The sequence below is a fragment of the Theobroma cacao genome, chromosome 5 (assembly GCF_000208745.1).
Source record: "Theobroma cacao cultivar B97-61/B2 chromosome 5, Criollo_cocoa_genome_V2, whole genome shotgun sequence".
Classification (NCBI taxonomy): Eukaryota; Viridiplantae; Streptophyta; class Magnoliopsida; order Malvales; family Malvaceae; genus Theobroma; species Theobroma cacao.
In genome coordinates, this window is record NC_030854.1 from 5814518 (window position 1) to 5839478 (window position 24961).

At 31.7% G+C, this 24961-nt stretch overlaps 2 protein-coding genes across 4 annotated transcripts; one reads left to right on the forward strand and one right to left on the reverse strand.

Moving 5' to 3' along the window:
- On the reverse strand, positions 5974–6937 carry LOC18598226 (germin-like protein subfamily 3 member 2). Its single transcript, XM_007027659.2, has one exon. It carries the CDS (start codon positions 6865–6867, stop codon positions 6199–6201), a length of 669 nt encoding a protein of 222 aa, XP_007027721.2. The 5' UTR covers positions 6868–6937; the 3' UTR covers positions 5974–6198.
- On the forward strand, positions 10922–15786 carry LOC18598227 (protein ABSCISIC ACID-INSENSITIVE 5). 3 transcript variants are annotated; one of them, XM_018121904.1, is made up of 6 exons: positions 10922–11210; positions 12924–14043; positions 14820–14891; positions 14998–15027; positions 15268–15383; positions 15479–15786. In XM_018121904.1, exons 2-5 carry the CDS (start codon positions 12985–12987, stop codon positions 15361–15363), a joined length of 1257 nt encoding a protein of 418 aa, XP_017977393.1. In that variant the 5' UTR covers positions 10922–11210; positions 12924–12984; the 3' UTR covers positions 15364–15383; positions 15479–15786. The 3 variants fall into 3 exon arrangements, with proteins under 3 accessions (XP_017977393.1, XP_007027723.2, XP_017977394.1); XM_007027661.2 differs by lacking the exon at positions 10922–11210 and adding an exon at positions 12712–12796; XM_018121905.1 differs by lacking the exon at positions 10922–11210 and having other exon boundaries at positions 12832–14043.

The following is a 24961-nucleotide window of genomic DNA, read 5'->3' on the forward strand; positions in this document are numbered from 1 at the left end:
ACAAAATAAGAAAGTAAATAATGTTTATATTTAAAGTGTATACACACACACACACACACACACATAAACTAAAAGGATTTTACTATATGTATAATAGTAATTATATTATTTATAAATGAACCCAATATATATAAAGTAAATATATTAAAAGATATTATAAAGTAATTAATAATCATAGTTTTATGAATTAATTTAATTAATTACATGAAATTAAAAAAAATAAATAGGTCTCAAAACTATTCTAATCTCACAACTTCTCTTAAAGTTTATATATTATAAGTTTATATAAATAAAGATGTACATATTATAATTAATAATTTTACAAGTTATACTTTTTGTAATATTAATATAAAATAGAAAATAAATATATTTATATTTAAAGTATATATATACTAAAAATATTAGTATATATATAATATAATAATTATATTTCTTATAAATGAACCCAATATATATAATGTATATATTAAAAAGCATTCCAAATTAATTAATAACCATAGTTTAATGAATTAATTTAATTAACTATATAAGTTTGTTTTTAATTACATGAAATTAAAAAAAATAGTTAGATTCCAAAACTATTCTAATCTCAAAAACTCTCTTTAAGTATATATATTATAAATTATAATTTTTGTAATGTTAATACTAAATAAAAAGTAAATATATTTATATTTAAAATATATATAATAGTAATTATATTCTTTTGTAATATGATATGATATTCATATTATTTAAACATAATTAATAATTTTTTAATTTAAATATATTAATATTGTCATATTAATAATTTGAGTAATCATACTGTTTAATATATTTATCAGCTTTTAATAAAAATATTAATGTTGATTATTTTTAATTTAATCATTTAAATAACAATAAAATATATATAAATAGGTATTGCCGCATAATCTGAATATTAACATAAATGGGTTCGAGTAGCGAGTACCTAAGGGATAGTACCCGAACTCGATATGGATAGTGAAATCACTATCCGAACTCGTCTCAAACCCGATTATAGGGTACTATTGCCATCCCTAAATTGATGTTATATGTGATTTGCATAAATTATTCTAAATATTTAAATTGGTGGCCTATAGATAGAACTCAAAAGCAAAATCCTAAACTACCATGTTTCTTTAACATGAATGTGCTGGAAGCAGAATGTAAAATAAAATTCAATGCGAATGATATTACATTGAAAAAACAGAAAAAAGAACGGCCCCCTGCAAGAACCATCCAAATATGAAGGATCAAAGATTTTTTTGATTATATTTGTCCAGAGACAGGCATAAACAATCAATCAACGGTCTTTCTGAATTTTAACTAAACGTGTGTCAAACATCTAGGAAACTCATCAATTGATAAGTGAATTTGATCTTGACACGTGGACTGTAGATGAATGTTTACATTATAATTAGTTTTTTGTTTTATAAACTTTTGATAAAGTAAACCTCTATTATTACACTAGGTGGGTTTCCTTTTCTAACTTATCTATTAGAGCCTGTAACTAGTGGAGTCAACTCTAGATAGCATAAAAGATAAGGTTTGCTTAGTTTAGTATAGGGCCCAATGTTGGTCCCTCCCCTTAGTCTCAAGGTTGGATAGGTTGTGGCTTAGGAAAAAAAAAAATCATAGTTTCTGATTGGCTGTCAGGACTTGATTATCATCTTATTTTGGAAATCAATTTTGTCCCTCGTAATGAAAAAAAAAATTGCTCCTTAACCAATACCTTGTTTGGGGGCGTTATTTTACTTGTAAATTTGGGTTTAACTTCTTTATTGATAAAAATAGAATTTCTACTTTGTTAGTCATCATGTTGATTATTGTGCTTTGCTAATATATTGAAGCATTATGATCTCGTGTAATTAGATTAATTGATAAAGCAACCGAGGTTGTTAATGAGAAAATAGTACTGGTTGATTCAAGTCCAAACACCATAACCTTTTTTTATTAAAAGATCATTTGAAGTATCATTGAGTATATTGATGAAACTTCATTAAAATTTTCATGTACATGAAAATGGGTGGGCCTGATTTCTTTGATGGAAGGCAGAAAAGAATCTAATCAAAAGAATCATCCAATAAAAATTAAAATTTGTATGAACATGGAAAATCCATTACCCAATTGCAATATATTCCAAAAAAAAAATTGACAATGAGGACTTAAAAGAAGATCCCTCGGATGTTGTTAAGAGATGGGTTGAATTTTTGAAGAGAAACTTTATTAATAACTTGTCGCATATTAAATAGTGTTCCTAAAAAGGAATTAAAATAATCCATATGATCAATGGAAGAAAAAGAGACCAAACATTAATTATTTGAAAGTTTGGGGATGTAAAGGTGTAGTTAAAGTTTCAAAACCCAAAATAAAGAAATTAGGTCAAAGAGGAATAGAATGCATATTTATAGGATATGCACAACATAAAAAAGCATAAAAGTTCATTGTAATTGAACCAATTGATTCAATTCTGATCAACACTGTTTTTGAATCAAGAGATGCAATATTTGATGAAAATAGATTCAAATCTATTTCAAGACAACTACAACCACTATAATTTGTTTAATCAAATGATATTCTATTGGAACAAAATAGAAATAATGATGAATTTAGTCCAGAAATAAGGAAAACTAAAAGGGCTAGAAAGGCAAAAGATTTCGATTCAGACTTTTATATGTTCCTTGTAGAAAGAACAAGAGAAAATATAGACAATAAAATTTCTTATTATTTTAATTTGAAGTCGAACCCTATTACATATGACAAGATAATAAAGTCTCAAGATTCTGCATTTTGGAAAGAAGTAATTAATGATGAGATGGACTCAATATTGGAAATAATACTTGGATTTTGATTGATCTTTCTTCAAGTTTCAAACTAATAGGTTGTAAATGAATTTTCAAAAAGAAAATGAAGGTGGATGGAACCATAGACAAGTTCAAAACAAGATTAATAGCCAAAAGCTTTATGCAAAAGTAAGGGATTGGCTACTTTGATACTTATGCTTTGGTAGCAAGAATTGTTACAATTAGAACTCTAATCTCCCTTGCATCAATTTATAAATTAGCAATTCACCAAATGGATGTTAAAACAGCATTTTTAAATGGTGAATTAGAATAAGAAGTTAACATGGAACAACCGGAAGGGTTTGTTGTTTCAGGACAAAGGCATAAAGTTTGTAAGCTTGTCAAATCTTTGTATAGGCTTAAACAAGCACCAGAACCATGGCATCAAAAATTTGATGAAGTTGGTTTAGCCAATGGCTACAACATAAATGAATGATGAATCCGACAAGTGCATATATAGCAAATTCCAAATTGACAAAAGTGTTATAATTTGCTTATATGTGGATGACATGCTAATTTTTAGTATAGATTTAGAACAAGTCGGGGAGATAAAGAAGTTTTCTTAAATAACTTTGCAATGAAAGACAAAGGTGTAGCGGATGTCATTTTAAGAATTAAAATATTTCGAGATGAACATAACTTTGTTACAATTGCATTACATTGAAAAGGTGCTTAAAAAGTTTGATCCTATTAATTGTATACCAGCATGGATCCTCGAATTAATTAGTACCTAATACTGGTAGAGCTGTTGATCAATTACAATATGCAAAAGTGATTGGTTACTTAATGTATGCAATGACATGTACAAGGCCAAATAGAGCATTTGTTGTTGGGAAGTTAAGCACATGCACAAGTAATCCAAATATTTTACATTAGCAAGCCATAAATAGAGTACTATAAAGAAAGCAATCAATTATGGACTTTACTATAATAGATATCTATCAGTGCTAGAAGGATATTCAAACGCTAGTTGGATTACAAGTTTAGAAAGATCATACTTCCACAAGTGGATGGGTCTTCAAGTTTGGTGGGGGCAGCATTTCTTGGAGGTCTAAGAAACAAACATGTATAACAGATTCTACCATGATAGCTGAATTTATTATGTCAATTGCTATCACCAAAGAAGCTAAATGGCTAAGAAATTTACTCTATGGTGTACCTTTGTAGTCTAAACCAATCTCTTCAATTTCTATCCGTTGTGATAGTGAAGCAACTCTAGCAAAAGCATATAGCCAAGTGTGTAATGGAAAGTCTAGACATATTGGATTAAGACATAGCTATGTCCGATAATTAATTTCTAATAAAGTAATCACTATAACTTTTGTGAGGTCTAATGAAAACTTGGCAGATCTTTTAACGAAATGTCTTGTTATAAATCTTGAAATAAGACCTCAAATGAGATGGGGTTCAAGCTCATAAATGGAAAGTCACTCATGGTGGAAACTCGACTCAACGCTTGGTATAACGTCAAGTCTTGAGTTCAATAAGACAAAGTACACAATCAATATGTGGTTGCTAGCATTATAATATGATATATTATATTCCATCCCAAGTGCTAAATACCTATCATGGTATGAAAATGATGAGTTATATACTCTTAACAAACCCATAACATAAATTTGTTAGAATGCTTTAGTTACGGGGACATTCTTTTTAAGATCTACCTATATGAGCGTGAAGTGTGGTCGCTTCTAGGAGTTCAAAAGCTTGGCTCAAACAACATTTATAAAAATAGGATGCAGATGCATGGCCATAAAAACGTCATCAGATATTATGCATTCATTGGTGTTGAAATTGTTGTATGAGATGCATGTGTTCGATTAACTAAATGGAATAACTAATTCAAAGCATAGTCTACCATACAATTTAGATTAAGTTTAACATGTTTTTAATAAACGAAGGTTCAATCGGAAGACACTTTCATTTATGCAATCGATTTCCAAGATTATAAAAATCTAGATTATCTTGAAAATGTTAAGGGATTGTTGGAACATTTTTAACAATAATAATGAAAGAATGAAAGGAAGAAAGTCTTTTGAATAATTATAATTGTTCAAGAGTTATGTTTGTTCAAATAATTATGTTAGAAAACAAACAATTATATTTGTTGGAAAAAAGACAATTGTATATATTGGAAACAGACAATTGTCTCTGTCGGGAAAAGACATTTTTGCTTATAAATGGACTTTCTGGTTTCTTGAAGATGCATGGAAAAAGGCAGAAGAGAAACAATTTCAATCATTCTCTCCATTTTTTTTCAAATTCTTCTCAGATTGCTTTTATAGTGTTTTGTTACAGAAAGATTGTATAGGAGCTTGATAATCTTGTCATATTCCGATGAGTGCTTAGTGGATTAATTTTATTAGTGTAAAATATAGACAATCATTGGATTTCATTATATCTTCGAGGTTTATACACTTGTAACTCTTTTATACACTATAAGTGTGGGTAAATAAAACCTTAAAAAAAGTGACATTATTACATGTCTTGAAACCATTTCTTGATTTTGCATTTCTATGTTCTAACACTCTGTATAGGATAATAATGCATTCAATATATATTACCAGTATCAAAATTTTCAGAGTTGATTCTCCAAAACCTAAATCATTTACAGAGTGTTGGAGCTTAATACTAAAGTGGGTTGTTTTGCTCTTTTAAGTGGTTGAATTAATTATGAAGTTATGATACAATGCAACAATAGCATTTTGGCGACTTGTTTTTATTTTCTTAAGGTTTCCTTCCTTTGCTCCAAGAGTTTAATAGTCCTTTACAATAATGATGGCATCTCAGGCGCTCTTTCCTGTATTAGTTGCCGTTGCAATGATAATACCACATTCTCTTTATCCCCACATTTTGGAATAAAGCATAGATTCATACCAGTATTTAGTTATCCTTCAAGGGAGCCTGGCGTATTTTTAATACTACATAGGGGAAGGTTTGTAATTTAGTGCATTTGACTGTGACTTCTAATTAGCTTTAGATTCAAGATATTAACAAGTCAGTAGGTATCAACAGGTTAGGCACTGTTTGGTCAAGGGAAAAACTGATGGGAAAGTAAAGCATAGGATTTCCTTCGTGATTCTGGCTCTTGGAGTGATTGTATGCAGTTTTCCTGTTATGGTTCTAAAGAACATGAATCAAGTTTAAATTCGATACCATAGAGAAATAAATTAAATTAAAACTCTGGGTGCAACACTTGGGATGTGATGGAAACTAGTTGCAGCTCCAAGTACAGTATACACGAACAGAACTTATAACATAAACAAAAGCATAATCTTTCATCTTCATCATACTACAGCAAAGCCATTTAACTTACTCATCATATTTTCTATGACAATCTTTTCCAACGGTCATGAATTTACCTCCATGTTTTGGGATCAAATCTTCTCCTCATAGTCCCAATCTGCTTAGGAGTCAGGCCGAAGGCCTTCTCCAACAGCTTCTCATTGATACCAGATCCAAAAATAGCAGTTGGGATCTTCTGGAGTCCTGGATTTTGGCTGTTAAGACTTGCAAAAATTGTAGCGGGCTTCTCACCAACATTCATTTGAAAGTGCACCAGACCCCGTGGAAACACCATCACCTCTCCCTGCTCAATCACCCTGGCGAAAACGCGATTGTTTGAATCAACAAAGCCTGAATAAATACTGCCTTGCACCACGTACGCGATTTCAGTTGCTCTAGGGTGAAAATGAGGTGGATTAATCCCACCAACTTTCAGGTCAGCACGTACGAATGACATGCCTAGTGTGTTAATCCCTGGAAATGCTCCTGGATTGACAGGAATGGTAGCAAGGCCTGTGTCACTGAAGTTTCCAGTGGCTTTTAAGCCAGAGAACACGAAATCATCGGTGGTTGCTTCTGAGGAGTTTTTGCATGGCAGAATGCCGAGATGAGCTGTTCCTATAGCACCAAATTTGGGGTTTGGAATGCAGAAATCCTGAATTGGGTCAGGATCTGAGGCTAAAGTGCCATAGCCATGCATGGAGACAATAAGCAACAAAACCCACAATTTTCGTACCACCATTGTTTCCCCTCTTCTATGTTGTCACTACCACACTAACCCAACTCTCAATCACTTGTAGAGAAAGTTCAACTGGGTTTATATAGAAGCAAATAAACCGTAAACTCGCATGCTACTTAAATTAGGCTACAACCTTAAAGCTAAACACGCTCCATACATAATTACAAAGCCAAAAGGTTTGATAAGCAGGATCTCAGGCAGATGTCATGGAAGTGTGTATCAGACAATTATGTTGGTTGGGACCTTTTTTAATGATCTTTTTTCGTCCAATACCTTACACTGCATTATTAATAATCATTCATTTTTATAAACAAAATTCCAAGACCAAGTTTTAGAATATGTAGAAAATGATGAGAGCATGGCAATCGATCGATCATTGTAATGATGACTGCATATTCTTGATGTCGATCGTCCGCGTGGACCATCGATTTACATGCGTTGAGCCAAGCCAATAACTCCAATCAAAGTTAAACATGCAGGATTTTGCTTGAAATTAAAGAAACGTGAAATCTTGGGTCATGATTAACTCCATTCGTTTCTTTATGTGATGATAGTTCTTTATTCACTGGTGTGAGGGTTAGTGGATCAAATTATTGTGCTTAGGGTTTGAGTTTTGTGTTTGTAGCTAGGACAACTCTTATTTTCGTGGTACAAACAAAAAGAAGTTGGTTACTGTTGGACTGTACAAGCCAGGCCAGGATAAGAATAACTTATCAAATTATTGCTATTTTGTTACCAACATTCAAATATCGTACATAATGTATTATATATATATATATATATATGTCTCTACTTTTCACATACAACATTAATTATTTTTTAACACGATAATATATAAGACAAGATAATTAATTTATTACCTATACTTGTTCATGAATTATATCACGTAAATTATGACATATGTCTAACATATATATCTTTGTGGCAATTTACCAACAAACAGAAAATATTGCACCCGGGCTATGCTGATTGAAGTATCATCAACTGTTCTTTTCCTTCCCGGTCCCCATCCTCCTTTTAACTGGTGATAGTGTAGCCATGATGAGAGCAATGAGCCCCTCCGTTGAAGGTAGAGGTGGCACAACCAATCTATAAATCCCCACATATCCGAATGGGTTAAAAGGTCAAAGCTTGAATATGAAGAAATTCAAATTTGAAATGACTAAAATAAATAAAAAATAATAAAGTATTTGAATGAATTGCAAAGCTCTTATACACAACCACTTGTGTATGGAATAGTTAAGTTGCAAAAAGTTTTAGAATCTAAACTTGACCTTATGTTAATGTTTTTCTGTTTTTTTTACTAGTCAAACTTAATGGAAAAAAAATTAATTTGATGCTAGTTTAATTGATAAAGTAGTAGTATTAGTTAACCCTTCTTTTTAAAGGAAAAAAATCCTTGATCGAATTGAACTTTTAATTAGAGACTGAAAGTAAAGTAGATGATTGGGAAATTATATATGAACTTCAATTTAAAGAAGAAGTATCAAGTTACATCAATGTAAAACTAATTAATTTTACACTTTTATATAATTTTGATGTACAATTAATATTTAATAAATCAATCCTTAGATTTTATGCATGTATACTTTCAAGTAAATTCGATATCTTTATCATATTGATCAAAAATTATTGTCTTTTTTAATATATATTTAATTATTGAAATTTTATTATAATCAAACAAATTGTTAGATCATTTTCAATTAACATAAAATTTGACATGCATAATTTACATGAATAGAGTATAAAAGCAAAAGGTTTGATTAACAAAATACAACTTGTATAAAATGAAAGGCTATGAACTAATTTAATTATATACTTGTAAGTGTACCCTTTCTCCAATTTTCATATATATATATATACATATATATATATATGTATATATATATATATATATGTATATATATATATATGTATACATATATATATATATATGTATATATATATATATTCAAATTCGAATCTTATGGGTAATGTGAACTTGTGGGAACAAATCATGTTTTATTTATTCTAAAAGATTAAAAACAAAAAGGAAAATCTATTAGCAAACATGATTTCTTTTTATCTTATATATCTGAGATGCAAGTGGAATGCATATTACTTCGTTTCTCTGTGGGCCTTTCATGGACTAATTGGGCCTATATTCTATTCGTTGGCCTCTTCACTGTGCCATCTTAAAATAAAAGGCCCAAAACGAACTTATAACTAGTGACCCAATTATTATGCCCCAACAAAAATACTGTGAAGTTGGGTTTTTTATTTGTTTTAATTTATTTTCTTCGAAAATAAATAAAATAGGTAATTATAAGCTGGATATATCTCTTCCCAGCGATAAAAATGAAAAAAAAAAAGGGTTATCCAAGAAAAAAGCAAAAGAAAGAAACAGCTATCGAAGCCTTCACTCTTCCTTGTTGGAGTGCAAATGCCTATTAAATGGGCTAAAGCTATAACAGTACTATCCGTTTATTTTAATATCTTAAAAGAGACTTCAAATTTGACCAAGTGGCGCTACTTATTTGTATTATTAAGTGTGGGACACACATAATATCTAAAATAAACTATTTATTATGTTTGATTAAGTTTTAATATTTTTATTTTAAATAAAATAAATATTTATAATTAATAATTAATTAATTATTATTTATTAAAATATTATTTATTATTTTTCATAATGTGGTGTTGGTATGACATGTTGAAAAGTTATATAAGATGATGATATGACATAATAATATGAATTGCCCACGTCAATATTACACAAATATAAAATGATAAATGATATTTTGATTTATAACAATTATCTAATTTTAAATTTTTATCTTTTAAGACGTAAGGTGTGTGTATCTCGTCACTTGTTTTTGTCTCACTTTTCAATTCGAGATTTTAAAGATTAACCTTTTTTAAGTGACTAAGTTTTTCTTTTTACATGTATCCAAAGTTAATATAAACACTACCATCTTTTCAAAAAAAAATATAAACACTACCATCATTTTGATAATTTATCATAACTATTTGTTAAGTAAAATTCATATAAAAATAAATAATTAATAATTATTGATATAAAGAACATAATGGAAGACCCAAAATAAAATTTTAAAAAAAAAGCAGAAACAAAAACTAAATGAAAAAGACGGATGGGTGATTACTTGATACGCAGGCTTCCCATTATTCCAAACATGAAAAAGCGGTTTCCAAACGAATCCACAGATCTTGTTGTTCTTAAAATCTAAAGCCAAATATATCCATCACAGAATCTGAGGAACAAAACTGCACGTGCATCATATGCCCTAACATTAACTATGGAGACAAGCTTGGGTGTATAGGTCTCACACCTTAATTATTTACCATTACTTCTTCCTTCCTCCCAACCAGATTAACTATTTGATGCTGGAAGATCTTTAAATTAAACATTATCCAAAATCCTCAAAGGGTTGTTTCCCTTCACTAAATAAAATTGTGTTACGGTGTTAAGTTATTAATTCCATAACGCTAAAAGCTGTTATTGTTGTTGTTGTAAGTTAAAGTTCTATTCATGTTGTAATTTAATCTATTTACTAACTAATTACATGCACAAAGTTTGATCATTTAGATATTCTATGATATTACAAATTTTAGTCCATAAGAGAAATTTGGTATACATTTTTTTATATTGAAATCCATGATGTTATAAGTTTTAGTGTTTTGCCTCCTTGAGAGAAATTTCCCAGTAAATTTTTTCATGTATTTATCATGAAAGAAATGCAATATATAATAAACTCCATAACCATAATGGATCAGCTTTAAGTAACTTGACTTAATGAAACTAAAATGTGAAAGAATAAAATAAACAGGCAATGAAGGGGGTTTTAATTACCTCTGGCTCCAATAACAAGCCAAGCTGTGGGAGCTGAGCTTACAGGGATGAGCACACGCGTTGAGCGAAGAGCACCAAACAAGGCAGAGCAAGCCACATGGCCGATACGTGTCGAGCAGACCAAGCCCGATACCTTTTGGGCCAATTTTCATTCTCAACTCCGTGCTTGGTTGATTTATATTGACTTTATAGCCCGCTTTGGACCCCAGTCCGCTGGGAACATAAATACTTTTGCTCTCACTGCACATGTTAGAGGTCTCCCGTCCTTGTTCATACAAACCACTGCCAAAGATCTCCTTCAACCAAAGCCTTTCCAATCGTTTTTTTCCCTCTGCAACTCTTTTTCTGATTCATGATATTGTTAGATAAAGCTTGCAAAAGTAGTTTAATGTTGGTTTTATAGATCCACCCACCACCCTGCTGGATTGTTAAAACTCCCAAAAGCATTTTTCAGTTGATCAATTCTCTTCGATCGCTTGCTTGTTGGAATAATCAGGTATGTAACTATTATGGTTTTTCCATTTGGTTGAATGGGGGTTCCTTTCTTTCTTTTGATGATTAAGTTTTAAATCTGAGACATTCTTGGATGCCTGCTGAGAAGCTTCATTTCTTCTATGGCACATATGCATGTGTTCTTTGTACTCAAGGTTTAGTTTTACATCAAACTAGTATCATAACTAAGACATTGTTCTTGTACAATAGACTTATAACTTTGATCTTAACAACTCGTTCCTCTTGTATAACTCTGTGTTAACAAGCTCTCTTCCCTCCCTTCATTTTTTGTAAAAAAAAAAAAAAAAAAGAATTGTGAAAAGACTCTATCAATTAACCAAGCTTGCCAGGGTAGCCATAGATTATACAGCTTTTAGCTCCTTTCTTGGGCCATCCACACGCTTCATAGAGAGGATAATTGGTAGCTAACTAGCTTTGATATTTTTATAACCCTGTCCTTTTTATTTGTACTTTTCCGTTTATCTAGTTTTCTAATCCCTTCGGAGAGTCAAAAAGGCTTTGTTTGATTTTAACTTTGTGATACTTAATTAATTAATGGCTGCTACCATGTTTCGCCATAATAGGAAAGATTCTTTTGCTTTTCCTTCTCGGCCACCCATATCAATATTCCGCTTTAAGGAACAGCACATTTTTTTTCCAATAAAATTTTGGGCAGAGTGAGTTTTTGCTTTGACGTGATTAAGAATAACTTGGTCCGAGAGCGACCCTCCCCCCTTTTGCCTAATCAAATCACCTTCACTGGATGACAAATATGGTGTGGTTCTCAATTCCGCATTCCCATAATTTCCATTTATCGTGCGGCTCTGATTGATCCACGTCAGCTTTGATTTTTCGACAGTGACCTGACGGGCTTAACTATGTCAGTGTCAAAGCTAACTTAACGAATATGGAAGAAACCAACTGATCAAGATTCGGAAATACTAGCATTTTTCTGTTAAAAGATAGTGATTACAAGTATGAGAAGACTTAACTTAGGGTTTGTAATAAGACTTGGAAACACTATTGAAGATTAATAAGAACTACCGAAAGGAAAGTGTTGGTATTTAATTTCTTCAACTATATGGAAGTAATTGGAAATTTAAAGCACCTTCTACCATGATATGTAGTCTGGTTTATTTTAATTCGTGGATGATGGTGGAGAGGAAATTAACAAGATAGGCTATAGATTCCCACTGCTGCAGCCACTTTAGACGCTTTTATAAAAACACCCAAATATTTTTTTTTTAAATATTCTGTTCCCTCAATTATTACACTAGCTTTTCTGAATTTAATCTGCCATAATTAGTTTCCACCATTATTTTCTACGTACTGTTGCCCGTTGAATTGAGAGAGAGAGAGAGTCTGGTTTTAGGAACTTACAACCCATGTGCTATAATTTAGTGTAGGCTATTCTAAGGGAAATCTAATGTACCCTTTGTAGATTTTCCTTTTTCCCCCACAATTAGCTATTTCAATTTGTTTTCTTCCCCCCTGCTTACGGGTAGGGTTCATTTTCAAGAATCAGGCTTCGACCCACCTGTGGCAAGCTGCTGCAATACTTATCCATCAATTATCATCTCATTTTGAGTGGTATGTTAGTGGAATATGTTTAAAACAAGATTTCCATGGTCTCTTTCTTTGTGATATTAGTGTCCTTTCCGAACCTAATTCTCCATCCACTTTTGCTTCCTTTTTTTATCTTTTTGTTGGCAAACAGGTCAATTGGTATTGCTATATCAATCATCAAAGAAACGTAGCTTCACAGCTTTCATCAGAAAATGGTGATTACGGAATCTGAGATTGGCGAGGTTGAGTCATCGTTGCAGGTGGATCAGCAGCAGAAGAACCACCCTTTCTCGTCCCTTGGAAGACAATCCTCAATCTATTCCCTCACTCTTGATGAGTTCCAGCACACGGTATGTGAGGATGGGAAGAACTTCGGGTCCATGAACATGGACGAGTTCATTACCAGCATCTGGAACGCTGAAGAAAACCAAGCTATCAACTCCAACATTTACAATCAGCAGAGCAACTGTGCAAATAAACAAGTTAGCAGCTATGTTCATTTGTCGTTGAATGAAACAACAAGCAATAACGGCATAGCTAAGCAGCCTAGCCTGCCAAGGCAAGGCTCGCTTACGCTTCCTGCACCTCTTTGTAGGAAGACTGTTGATGAAGTTTGGTCTGAGATGCATCAAGGGCAGCAAGGACAAGGACAGAGCAACAATAGCAATGTAGAGAATGCTGAGAATGGAACCCGGCAGCCAACTTTTGGGGAGATGACCTTGGAGGATTTCTTGATTAAGGCAGGGGTAAGGGAACAATGCATGCTACCAGCACCGCCTCCGCAGCACCAACCGCAATATGGGTTGTATCAGAGTGGCAATAACGCTGCGGGGGGTCCAGGTTTTGTTTCCAGGCCCATTATGGGAGTGGATAGCAAAGGTGGCTTTGGTGGGAGTGCATACCAGACAATGCCTCCAGGTGGAGTCATCGGTGATTCATCTGGGTATGTTAATGATTGTAAAAGGGGTAGTGGCTATCAGCCAACTGCTCCGCCACCAACGACAGTTTGTTACAGTGGGAAGGTAGCTGCTGCTGGTGCCTATGTACGTGGACAGGCAATGGGAGTGGTGTCACCAATGAGTCCAGTATCATCAGAAGGGATGTGTAACAGTCAAGTTGATAATGCTGCTAATCATTTTGGGATGGATATGGGCGGACTAAGGGGAAGGAAAAGGATCATTGAGGGTCCAATAGAGAAGGTAGTTGAGAGAAGGCAACGCAGGATGATTAAGAATAGGGAGTCAGCTGCAAGGTCTAGAGCTAGAAAACAGGTACTACTATATATTGAACTGATAGCTATACTCTATACTGTTTGATGAAGCGAATGCATACGTGCGAAAAACAGTTGTTTGACATATATAGTTTGCTTCTCTGGGTCACAATTTTTAGTGGAAAGAAATCTTCTTCTAGTGACTAGGCCTAAATGTTACAAGAATGAACGTGTCTTCCATTAGTGGTTTCTTCATTAGTGATTAGCCCATGGATGAACCTTGACTAGACTTCCCTCTTTTTCTTGGTCTCTGAGAACCAAAGGGATGTATTTTATGTTTGTCGATGTCTCCAACTTATGATTTTTATACTACTAAACATAAAGGTCTACTCTTATGGCAAAGGGCCTGGATTCCCTCATCTGCTTTTAAATCCTTCTTTTACTCGAACTATATAGCCATTAGCAGAACACAGACTCGAGAGATAAATCGTAGATTTCAGTGACCGAATTAATGCGTACTCAAGTTCATGATATGTAGTAGGAAATCTAAAAGCCCGGTTATAGAACAGAAATAAACTATATATTTCATGAACGGAAATGGAAAATGACTTGTGAGTGATACTGAATGGCGTTGGTAAAAACTAGATCCTCATGACTAATTGACAACTGCCTAAAATTTTAGGTTGGTTTAGCAAGAAAAATGAAATTTAATAAGAAATGGGAATTGACCAGTGCAATATCATTAGAGATTCTTGGAGAAATGGAATATATAACATTGTGATTAGTTTTACTGATCTTAAGGTGCCCATTCTTACGAAGGTTGATTTGATTTTACAGGCATATACAGTCGAGCTAGAAGCAGAATTGGACCAATTGAAACAAGAGAATGCCCATCTTAAGCAGGCTCTGGTACCACCATTGTTGCTTTAGTTCATTTTCAACGAATTGCTCCTGTAGCTTTTATCATTTGTTATCCGAACAACTTAGTACTCTCATTCTACTCTCATTTTAACAGGAAGAACTCGACAGGAAAAGGAAGCAACAGGTAAATTATCTAACTGATTCCAAGTGCACCGAGGCAGGAAAAAAAGAAGATAAAGAGGATGCTTTTGCATAGTTCATGTTCGTCTTTTGCTCAGTGTAGCCCCATAATAATGTTTGGTGTACATTTAAGAATAGAAAATCCAAGCATTCGATGGCAATATAAGCACCCAGTGACGTGAAATTTCTAGGATTTGTTTTTCGGTTTGTTTCCTTCTAATTCTGGTGTACCTTTTTCTTGCAGTACTTTGAGGAAAGGAAAATGATAACACAAACCGAAGCCCAAAAAGCTAAAGAGAAACTAAGAATAATAAGAAGAAATCTGAGTTGCCCATTGTAAAGCAAAAGGGGGTGAATTAGGTAAATTATTGAAGAGTTGTTCGTCTTTTTATCATAATCATCTCGCAATCGCATCGCTTGCATTGTTTACGCAAACAAATCCATGGAATTTCCAGGCATTGGCGATGGAAGCTCCAGGACCAATGACCTAAAAGCTAGAGAGGAGAACAGTCTGAAATGAAGAAAATTTGAGCACCACAAATCTGAAGGGCATCTAAGAGAAGGAAGACTATCCGAAATTCTTATAAATAATCAAATTCTGAAGTCTAAATATGCTTTTAGTGTTACACAGGTCTGTATCTCAGACATAGGTATGTCATTAATTGTTTTGGTATATCTCAGTCTCCTTTATAAAATTTGGCCCTCAGTTTTCCGAGGGTGGTAAATTATTTAATAATTATGATTTCCATGTGTTATCATTGAAGTTTTTGATCTAAAGCTTCAAGTTGAGGATGAAAGTATTCAGAGATTTCAGAATTGAGCAGCCATGACATCAGAAAATAAGCTTCAACACTTTGTAAGAACAAACAACACGAGATAAAAAGGGATTATTCCATTGAGCTTATCAAGCAACGTAGTTGTTTTCCTTCAATGTGGAGATAAAATCGGATTTTAGTCAAAGCCAACTTACACCGCTGTGCAGCGAATTTCTAGCCTTGTTAACTTAGCACGCCTTTTTTGACCTTGCTGTAATGTCGGAGAATAAAAGTCAAAATAAATCTAAGCCGTCGACATATATAACCGGTAAACTTAAAGAATCGGTTTTGCATCTTTTGAGTAGGCGGTAAGATGGGTCTGCAAGATAGTTTTTTTTTTTTGGCATTAATTGAACATTAATGAACATCTTGTGGCCCTTGGTTAGGCATGGCTGCCACTCATTGCTTTCATTTCTTAATTTTCATTTTTTTTCCAAATTAAGCAATATAAGGCCTCATAATTAGGAAAATTTATGATACATTTAAACATTCTTCTCGATTTTATTTTTTTATTTCACTTTTAAAAGTGTCTTGATGAATTTAATTTATTTTTCTTTTACGAAAATTATTTATATTCTTAAACTAAAAGTATTTAACGATAGATAAATTTTAATTTATAAATTAATAATAAAAATAAAAATAATTATAGAAAAATTAACAATTGAAAAATTTTGGTCTAAGTTTATAAGAATAAACGTAAAAAATCATAAAGGTGAAACAAGTATTGTTAAAATATTGACGTAAATGTGTAAGAGTTAACGTAAAAAGTCAATTAAGTCAAAATAAATATAATTTTTTATGAAAATTAAACATTTAAATTTATATTATTGAATTAAAAGTTATTTACCAATTTATAAATTTTAATTTATAAATAAAAATAATAAAAATAAAAATAATTATAGTAAAAGTTAGTAATTGAAAAGGCTTGACATAAATTTGTAAGAATTAATGTAAAAAATAAAAAAGGTGAAACAAGTATTGCTAAAATATTGACATAAATATGTGAGATTTAACATAACAAATCAATTAAGTCAACTCGAGAACAAAATGAGATGTAGCTAACCAATTTCTTGGAGAGACATAATTAACTGCATTGATCTTGGTAGCTACGCCACCTACAGAATTTAAAGAATCTAAAAAAGCGTGATTCATATATTCCGTAGAATGTCGTTCTTGTCAAGGTTGTATGTCTTTTTTCAATCTACTCAAGTCCAAACCATTGGGACCGCTTAGAGGTTCTAACCAAAGAGCATGCAGATCCCAAAAACACATAGTTTCCCCTCCAAAAATGACTTATCTGGTCGAGGAACACATTAGATATTTACCTAACCTAGTAGGTCCTTGAGCAAATCCCACGTTAGCCCCAAGCCGTTAGTCTTTAACTAAAAAAGTGAATGCTTTAGCTTGAAAAGCTTTTAGTCTAATGGGTCCGTAAAACTCACTAGGTTAAGCAGCATTATTGAACCAGACAAAGCAACAAGTAATGAAACCAAAAACAGATAAAGCATCTAAACTATAAGACAATTAAGGCTCTCCCAACTTTACAAGTGCATGGCGAGCCCATGCCAAAGGTTTGGTTAAGATATGCTAGATTCCACCAAAATATACAAATGAAACCTAACCATACATGCCCTCCAATTTTATCTTACAAATCGTCCACGCTAACAATCTATCCTTCGCCTCTGAAGAGGGATTAGTAAATTACCAATATAACACTTGGGCTAAGAGTAAAGTTGGTAATTTTTCTTACATCTCCCCCTCCCAAATCCCAAGTATCATATATGCCCCCAAAATAAAGAGCTTTGAATACTAGAAGAAAAGCACCTATACCTAGCAAAATTAAGTGAATATCCAAAATTGTGGTCATTTTATTTCTATCTTTCCATACATAACCGAAAAATGGAAAAGATTCTTCAAGAGTTTTAGGTCTCAAAAGTGCATAACAAATACTGCCAAAGCCCAATAGAGCAGAGGAAATTAAGTGAAGTACTCCAGATATAAAGTATGGAAAAGTGTCTATAACTTTTCCACCGAGACCTACCCTAAGCCATTGAGTTAAAAGTATTTAATAGTTTAAAAATTTTAATTCATAAATGAGTAATAATAAGGATAAAAATAATTATAATGAAAATTAGCAATTGAAAATTTTTAACATAAATCTGTAAAAATTAATGTAAAAAATCATAAATGTGGAATAAGCATTGTTCAAATATTGATGTAAATATGTGAGAGTTAATATAATAAGTTAATTAAGTCAAAAAAATTTAATTGTAAAAATTTAAATTTATATTCTTAAGCTAAAAGTATTTAACGATTTATAAATTTTAATTTATAAATAAATAATAATAAGTATAAAAATAATTATAGTGAAAATCAGTAATTAAAAAATCTTGATGTAAAGTTGTAAGAATTAATGTAAAAAATTACAAAAGTGGAACAAGCACTGTTAAAATATTGATATAAATGTATAAGATTTAAGGTAACAAGTCAATTAGGTCAAAATAAATATAATTTTTGACAAAATTAAACATTTAAATTTCTAATGTCGAGCTAAAAGTATTTAAAGATTTACAAATTTTAATTTATAAATTAATAATAAAAAAAAATAAAAATAATTATAATGTAAATTAGCAATTGAAAAACCTTATTGTAAACTTATAAGAATTAACGTAAAAAATTATAAATGTAGAATAAGTATTGTTAAAATATTGACGTAAATGTGTGAGATTTGGAGTAACAAGTCAATTAAGTCGAAATAAATATAATTTTTGTGAAAGTTAAACATTTAAATTTATATTATCAAGTTAAAAGTGTTTAACAATTTATAAATTTTAATTTATAAATGAATAACAACAAGGATAAAAATAATTATAGTGAAAATGTATGAGGGGTGGCAAGGAATCATACAAGGTAATGGATCAGGTCAATGATTCGATTTGGAGCAAAAAATTAATCACTTTTGAAATAAAATTAAATTATAACATAAAATTTCATTAACAATTTAAATATAAATTTTTAAATTCACCAATATAAATGACATAAAGCTGAAAAAAAATTAACATTAGATTTTCACATTAAGCATCGTAAACTGTGTTCGATGGGTTTTCATACTTTCAAGTTCATTTATAACTAAGTGTCGTAACGTGCGGGTTCGGAAACCCGACCGCTAGACGTGGGCGAAAATTAAATATCTCGGGAGTCGCCACCAATCTTTTTTTTTTTAGGTGTGATTGGCCACCCTATTTTGTCCTACTCAACGAAATCTAAAATTAATTTTTGGTCCGTCAAAAGAACGATAAACTGGTCTACATATCTTTTAGATTTGGGTTCGAGAGTACGGTTACGCACGGGGAAGGATTAGCACCCCCGTGACGCCCGTTTCACAAACGGTATCATTTAATCATATATTATCCTAACCTATTAATTTTATTCTTATGTTTCCTTAATTGTTATTTATTTAATTTGTCTTTTATTCCATTAATCAAGTCAAAATATTTTACGGGTTTGGCGCACACATGATGCAATCGTGAAATGTATGGCATAAAATCAAGATAACGCCAAACGAAAACCTTTTATTGAGCGTACTTTCCGAATCCACCCATCATACTGGTGGGATCCGAGAGTATTCTCTCACCTAGAGAAATACATTAGAAACTCGCCTTCGTAAGCTTACAAGGTAAATCCCATCATCGGGATAGTCGTTTGTGAGTAAAAAAAACAGTGCTTTCATGAATGCAAATCCTAATACGAGTAAAAGCTTTTTATTAAAGATATTTCTCCGGACCCTCCCATCGTACTGGTGGAGTTCGGAGGTATCTTTTCACCTAGGGAGTTTACCGATGAAGCTCACCTTCGCAAGTTTTCTCGGAAAGTCCCATCATCGGGATTTTGCCCGTATACAGAATATGTCTATATGCCATGACATTTAACAATGTAACAATGATACACGACATACTCGTAAATTCAATGTTCGTTTCTTATTTAATACTTTTCTTTGAGCTTACTTATCATGAACAAAATATTTCACATTTATTTATTGTTTTTATACAACCATTTCTATACTTTGTTTATTTATATTTTAAATCGCGTATTTTGACTATACATAGTTGTTATTATCTATACATATGTATTTAATTCATTTTTTATTATTATGATTAACAATTTTATTGTTACCATTGATTTCTCATTTTTTATATATTTTTATTAATTTGTGATTAAGTGTATATAATTCTCATTTATTTAAAATTTGAAACATTAGAATTTCGAGTTAGGACCCTCCCATCGTACTGGTGGAGTCCTAATCGAAATTCCTAACCTAAGGAAATTCTTTCGAAATTGCGACTTCTCGCGTTCCGTACAAATATCCCATCATCGGTATATTATACTTGTAGTTAATGTCATAAAGTATTATCATTATTTTTTATTTTTTAGGGATTAATTTTCTAAGATTGATTCTCATACCCATTTTATTACTTTAATACTTAATCCAATAATTTCCAATTTCTTAATTTTATATATAAATCTTTAGCTTACCATTTACTTCATTCATTTATATGTTATTTTTATTGTTATTTTTATATTTGTAGTAAATATTTTCCTAAGCTTCAATTCTTTGTATAACTAAACATCCCCTAAAATATTTTTATTTTTTTATGCTTTATTATTTCTATATTCGCATTAATCTCCTAAGTCTAAAATATCATAAAAAAAATTAGAATTTTATACTATAACAATTTAGAATTAATTCTACCTAATATTCCTTAAAAAGGAAATCACACAAAATGGACCAACAAACAGATCCATAAAAGGGTTAGGGATTTACCTTGGTGGGCTAAAAGCAGCCCAAATGGTCAACCCACTTCAGCCAACCCGCCACTAGAAGCCCGCGGATCCTGCTCCCCAAAACGCACAATGTTAGTCTCCGGCCCAACAGCCTCCTGTTGCCCAAAACGATGCCGTTTAATGCTTCCAAACCCTAGGTATTTAATCTATCTTTCCTCCCTTCCTTCTTCATTTCTTCCCTCTTGTTTCTCTCTCTAAAAGCTTCCTCTCTGCCTTCTCTCTACAAGCCGACCCTTTCGTCGGCCAGATCTCCACCGTCGCTGGATCTGGTGCGCGGCATTACTTTCACTTTTTTTTTTCTCTCTCTAACGCTGGCGGCCTCCCCTCTCTCTAGCTACCCACCGATCTTTCCCTCTCCCGTTGCCTAAATCAGAATTTTCTCTCTCCTTCTCCTTCCTTTCGTCGGCTACCCGAAACAACTCTCCTTTCACCGGTCGGTGACAACAAAAAACCCTAAACTTAAACACCCCACCGGCGGCACAATACCCCCTCTGAATCTCTCTAAAAACGAGCTACCAATCCTTCAACCAAACCTCCTCCCTTTTCACTCATTGTATTTTTTTATATATTTTTTATTTTGGTTGTGGATTGTGATTTTAAATCTATTGTTATTGTGGCTAGGGTAGTCTGCTGGTAGAAAACTAGGGTATTTTGGATTTGCAGGTCTTGGTTGTTTGAAGAAAAAATGAGATTTTTTGTTGATGGATCTAGTTTTTTTGTTTTTGCAGGATTAGTGTTTTTTTTTTTTTTTGGATCTGGCTTTTTCTCCTTTTTTTGAATCGTTTTTTGGTTTTTTTGTGTTCCTCCTTTCAAAATCTGCCCCCCTCCGCCTTTTAAAAAAAATTGGATTGTTTGAAAATTTAGACAATCCAGAGGCAAAATCATGCTCTTCTAAGCATGATTTCACAATGCTCTGGCAAACAGGAGGGGTTGGTAACCGGAGGTGACCACTCCTCCCCGAACCCGACAGCCTTTCAGGGGCATTCATGCCTTATAATGATGGACTGGGGAAGGGGCTGAGCACACGCTCAGTTCCTTCCTGTTCATCCATTTTATTATTATTTTATTTATTTCTTGTTTTTTTATTATATTTCATTATTATTTATTTTTATTTTTTTGAAATAGGTGTCTACACAGTCTATATCAATGGTCTTGACAATCTCTTCCTTCATATAAAGGATAAGTAAACTAGCAAGAAAATCATCTTCCATCCTATTACACAACCTCGTCTTTACAATTTTCTTAATTGAAAATGCACGTTCTATGGTTGCTACAAAAACTAGAAGAGTTAAGATAAGTTAAACCAAACGATCTAAAAAAATATATACAATTGATTTTTTTGTCTTTAACATTAATTGGGATAGCTCTGAAAGAGTGTTGCAAACATGGATCTTGTCTAATATCAAGTTCAAAATGCTCCAATTCATATTTCATATACAATTAAATGATCTAGAAGAAGATATACAACTGATTTTTTTGCCTTTAACATTAACTAGCATTACTCTAGGAGAGTTGAAACACTTTGCAAAGACAAATCTCTCAAAATGCTACCGTTCATATTTCATATGTAATTTTTCTTGATGAGTGAAGTTAGCAAGATAGGATTTTTGAGCAAACTTGCAAATATCATCAATCTTGAATAATTAAATCCATCTTTAGGATCAAAAGATGAGTTAAGGAAAAAATGGACTAAAAAAAGATGAGCTAAGGAAAGAAAAATAATTTCAAAATTTGGGTCTATATAAGCTAAGGAAAAAAAAAAGGAAAAAAAGGAAAAGAAAAATAATTCCAAAATTTGAGCTAAGGAAAAAAAAAGAAAATAAAAGTAATTCCAAAATTTGAGCTAAGCAAAAAAAGGAAAAAAAAAAGAAAAATAATTCCAAAATTTCAGCTAAGCAAAAAAGAAAAGTAAAATAATTACAATATTTAGACTTAAAAGGGATTGAATCTAGGCATTAAAAATTTAACTTAGGTTTCTTACCACTACTCCAAATCAATTCTTTTCATTTAATTAGAAATGGCGAAGTTATATATTCTAACTTTTATACATATAAAAATAAAAATAATTAAAACTGAAGAGGTTCGTTTGATTTATTTAGGAGTTGACTTTTATACACATAGAAATAACAATAATTAAAAACTGCCACCCCTCTCCCTCAACCTTTGATTTTAAGGTAAAAAAATAGAATAAAATAAAAATTAAATAACAATTAAAATAAAATAAATAAATTTAAAAATGGGTTCTTTTCAAAAACACCCCTTATACATAAGGTGTTTTTAAAAATAACCCTTTCTATAATTTTAACTATTTTTGGCCAAGAAAAATTAGTTTTGGATAAAATTACCCTTAATGAAATTGATCCATATGTTTAGGTCTGTGCTTCAAACTTATTCATATCCTTTGAGCTTTCCTCGTCAGACCATTCATCTTTGGAGTATTCCTTACCAAAAAGAAAAATCTTTAAGCATTTTGAGCATTTTTTAGTGATTTTTTATATACGAGAAAAAAATCTTTGAGCGTTTTGAGCATTTTTAACCATTTTGGAGTGATTTTTGATACATGAAGAAAAACCTTTGAGCATTTTGAGTATTATTTGCTAGGTAGGCATATTCGTTGATTATGTTGTTAAATGAAATATGGTATATTATATGAAGTTGTTAATTTTATTAAATGAAATTCGGTAGTTTTTATGGCTTTTAGGCATTGCATAACAGGTTTTTGGGCATTGCGTGACTAGTTTTTAAGTATTACGTTATTAATTTTTAAGCGTTGCGTGACTGATTTTTAGGTATTATGTGATTGGTTGATATGTCATTGCTTGACTGGTTGATATGGCATTGCCTAACTAGTTGATAGGCATTGCATGACTAGTTAATAAGGCGTTACATGACTAGTTTTTAGACATTGCGTAACTTAGGCATTGCCTAAAAATCAGTCATGCAATGCCTAAAAACCAGCCACGCAATGCCTAAAATAAGTCACGTAATGATTAAGTCAAATAATGCCTAAAAATTAGTTTCGTAATATCTAAAAATCAATAATGCAATACATAATAACTAATTGATTTACCTGCTCCCAGTCAAGTTTAAGTTGCTAAGGTCATACAGTGTTTTAATTTACAGATATGTCTAATCAATTTCAACCTCTCAACTTTGGGGTTATATGAATAATCCAATAAACCCAAAAACTTAAAACATATACCTTGATATCATGTTTACTCTTCGAGATAGCAGGAAATAATTGGATGGTGAATAGACAATATTTGACAAGAGAGAGAGAAATTAAGATATAATTTTGAAATTTTTGTCTAGATGGCGGGATAGAGAAAACCAAAACCATTTTAATTTATCTGAATTTGTTTAAAGGACATTATTGTTAAGTTATTGCAAAAATTGATTAAAAATAATTAAAATTATAATGAAATTGAGCTTATGAGAAGGGTTATTTCTCACAATTTTTTCTTTAAAAATTATCTATGTAGTTATCATAAAATGAATAAATTTAAAAATTAACTATTGTTTAGCTGTTAACTTACTAAACAGGTTTTTATTATTTTTTAAAACTTATATTAATCTAGCTTACGGTAAGAGTAGACTTACTATAGAACTCACCATTACATAATTATGACATGTGTGTACGTGACATGTTAAACAAACTTGACAATGATCCATGTGACACGGGGCATCCAACAATTGGTTATAACTTTTTAGTCCAGGTGAAAAGAATATCTTTTCCAAATTGATGTTAAAAAGAATATTGATAATTCCATGTAACGTCAACAAAAATTGGTCAAACATCATAGGATCCATTGGATTAGCCGTGTTAAAGGTGAGTTAGCATGCAAGATTGAACGTTAATGTAGATTGTGATATATTTTTTTTTTACCTAAATTTAGAAACGAAATATGTGATTAACTTTTAATTTAAGTAAAACCCTTTTTGTTCTTTTGGTAAAGGTTCAAAGCGATACTTCATAAATTTACTCACTCAAATTGTCTTCAAAGACACCTCGCGATTAGTGGAGGCATTTATCTCACAATTCTCGTTACTAGACATTGGCAACCATCACAAGTCTAATTTGTAGAAATCACAGTTCCTCACTTCTAAGTACCGTTAATTTGCACATTGCAAATAACTAAAACATAAAACGACGTACATATTATGGTCTACCTATTACAAATGTTATCTGATGAAACTAAAAAAAAGGTTCATCAAAGTATTTCAAGTGCTATCCCTTTAAAAGGATAAAAGGATTGATGGAAACAACAGTCACAACTTAGC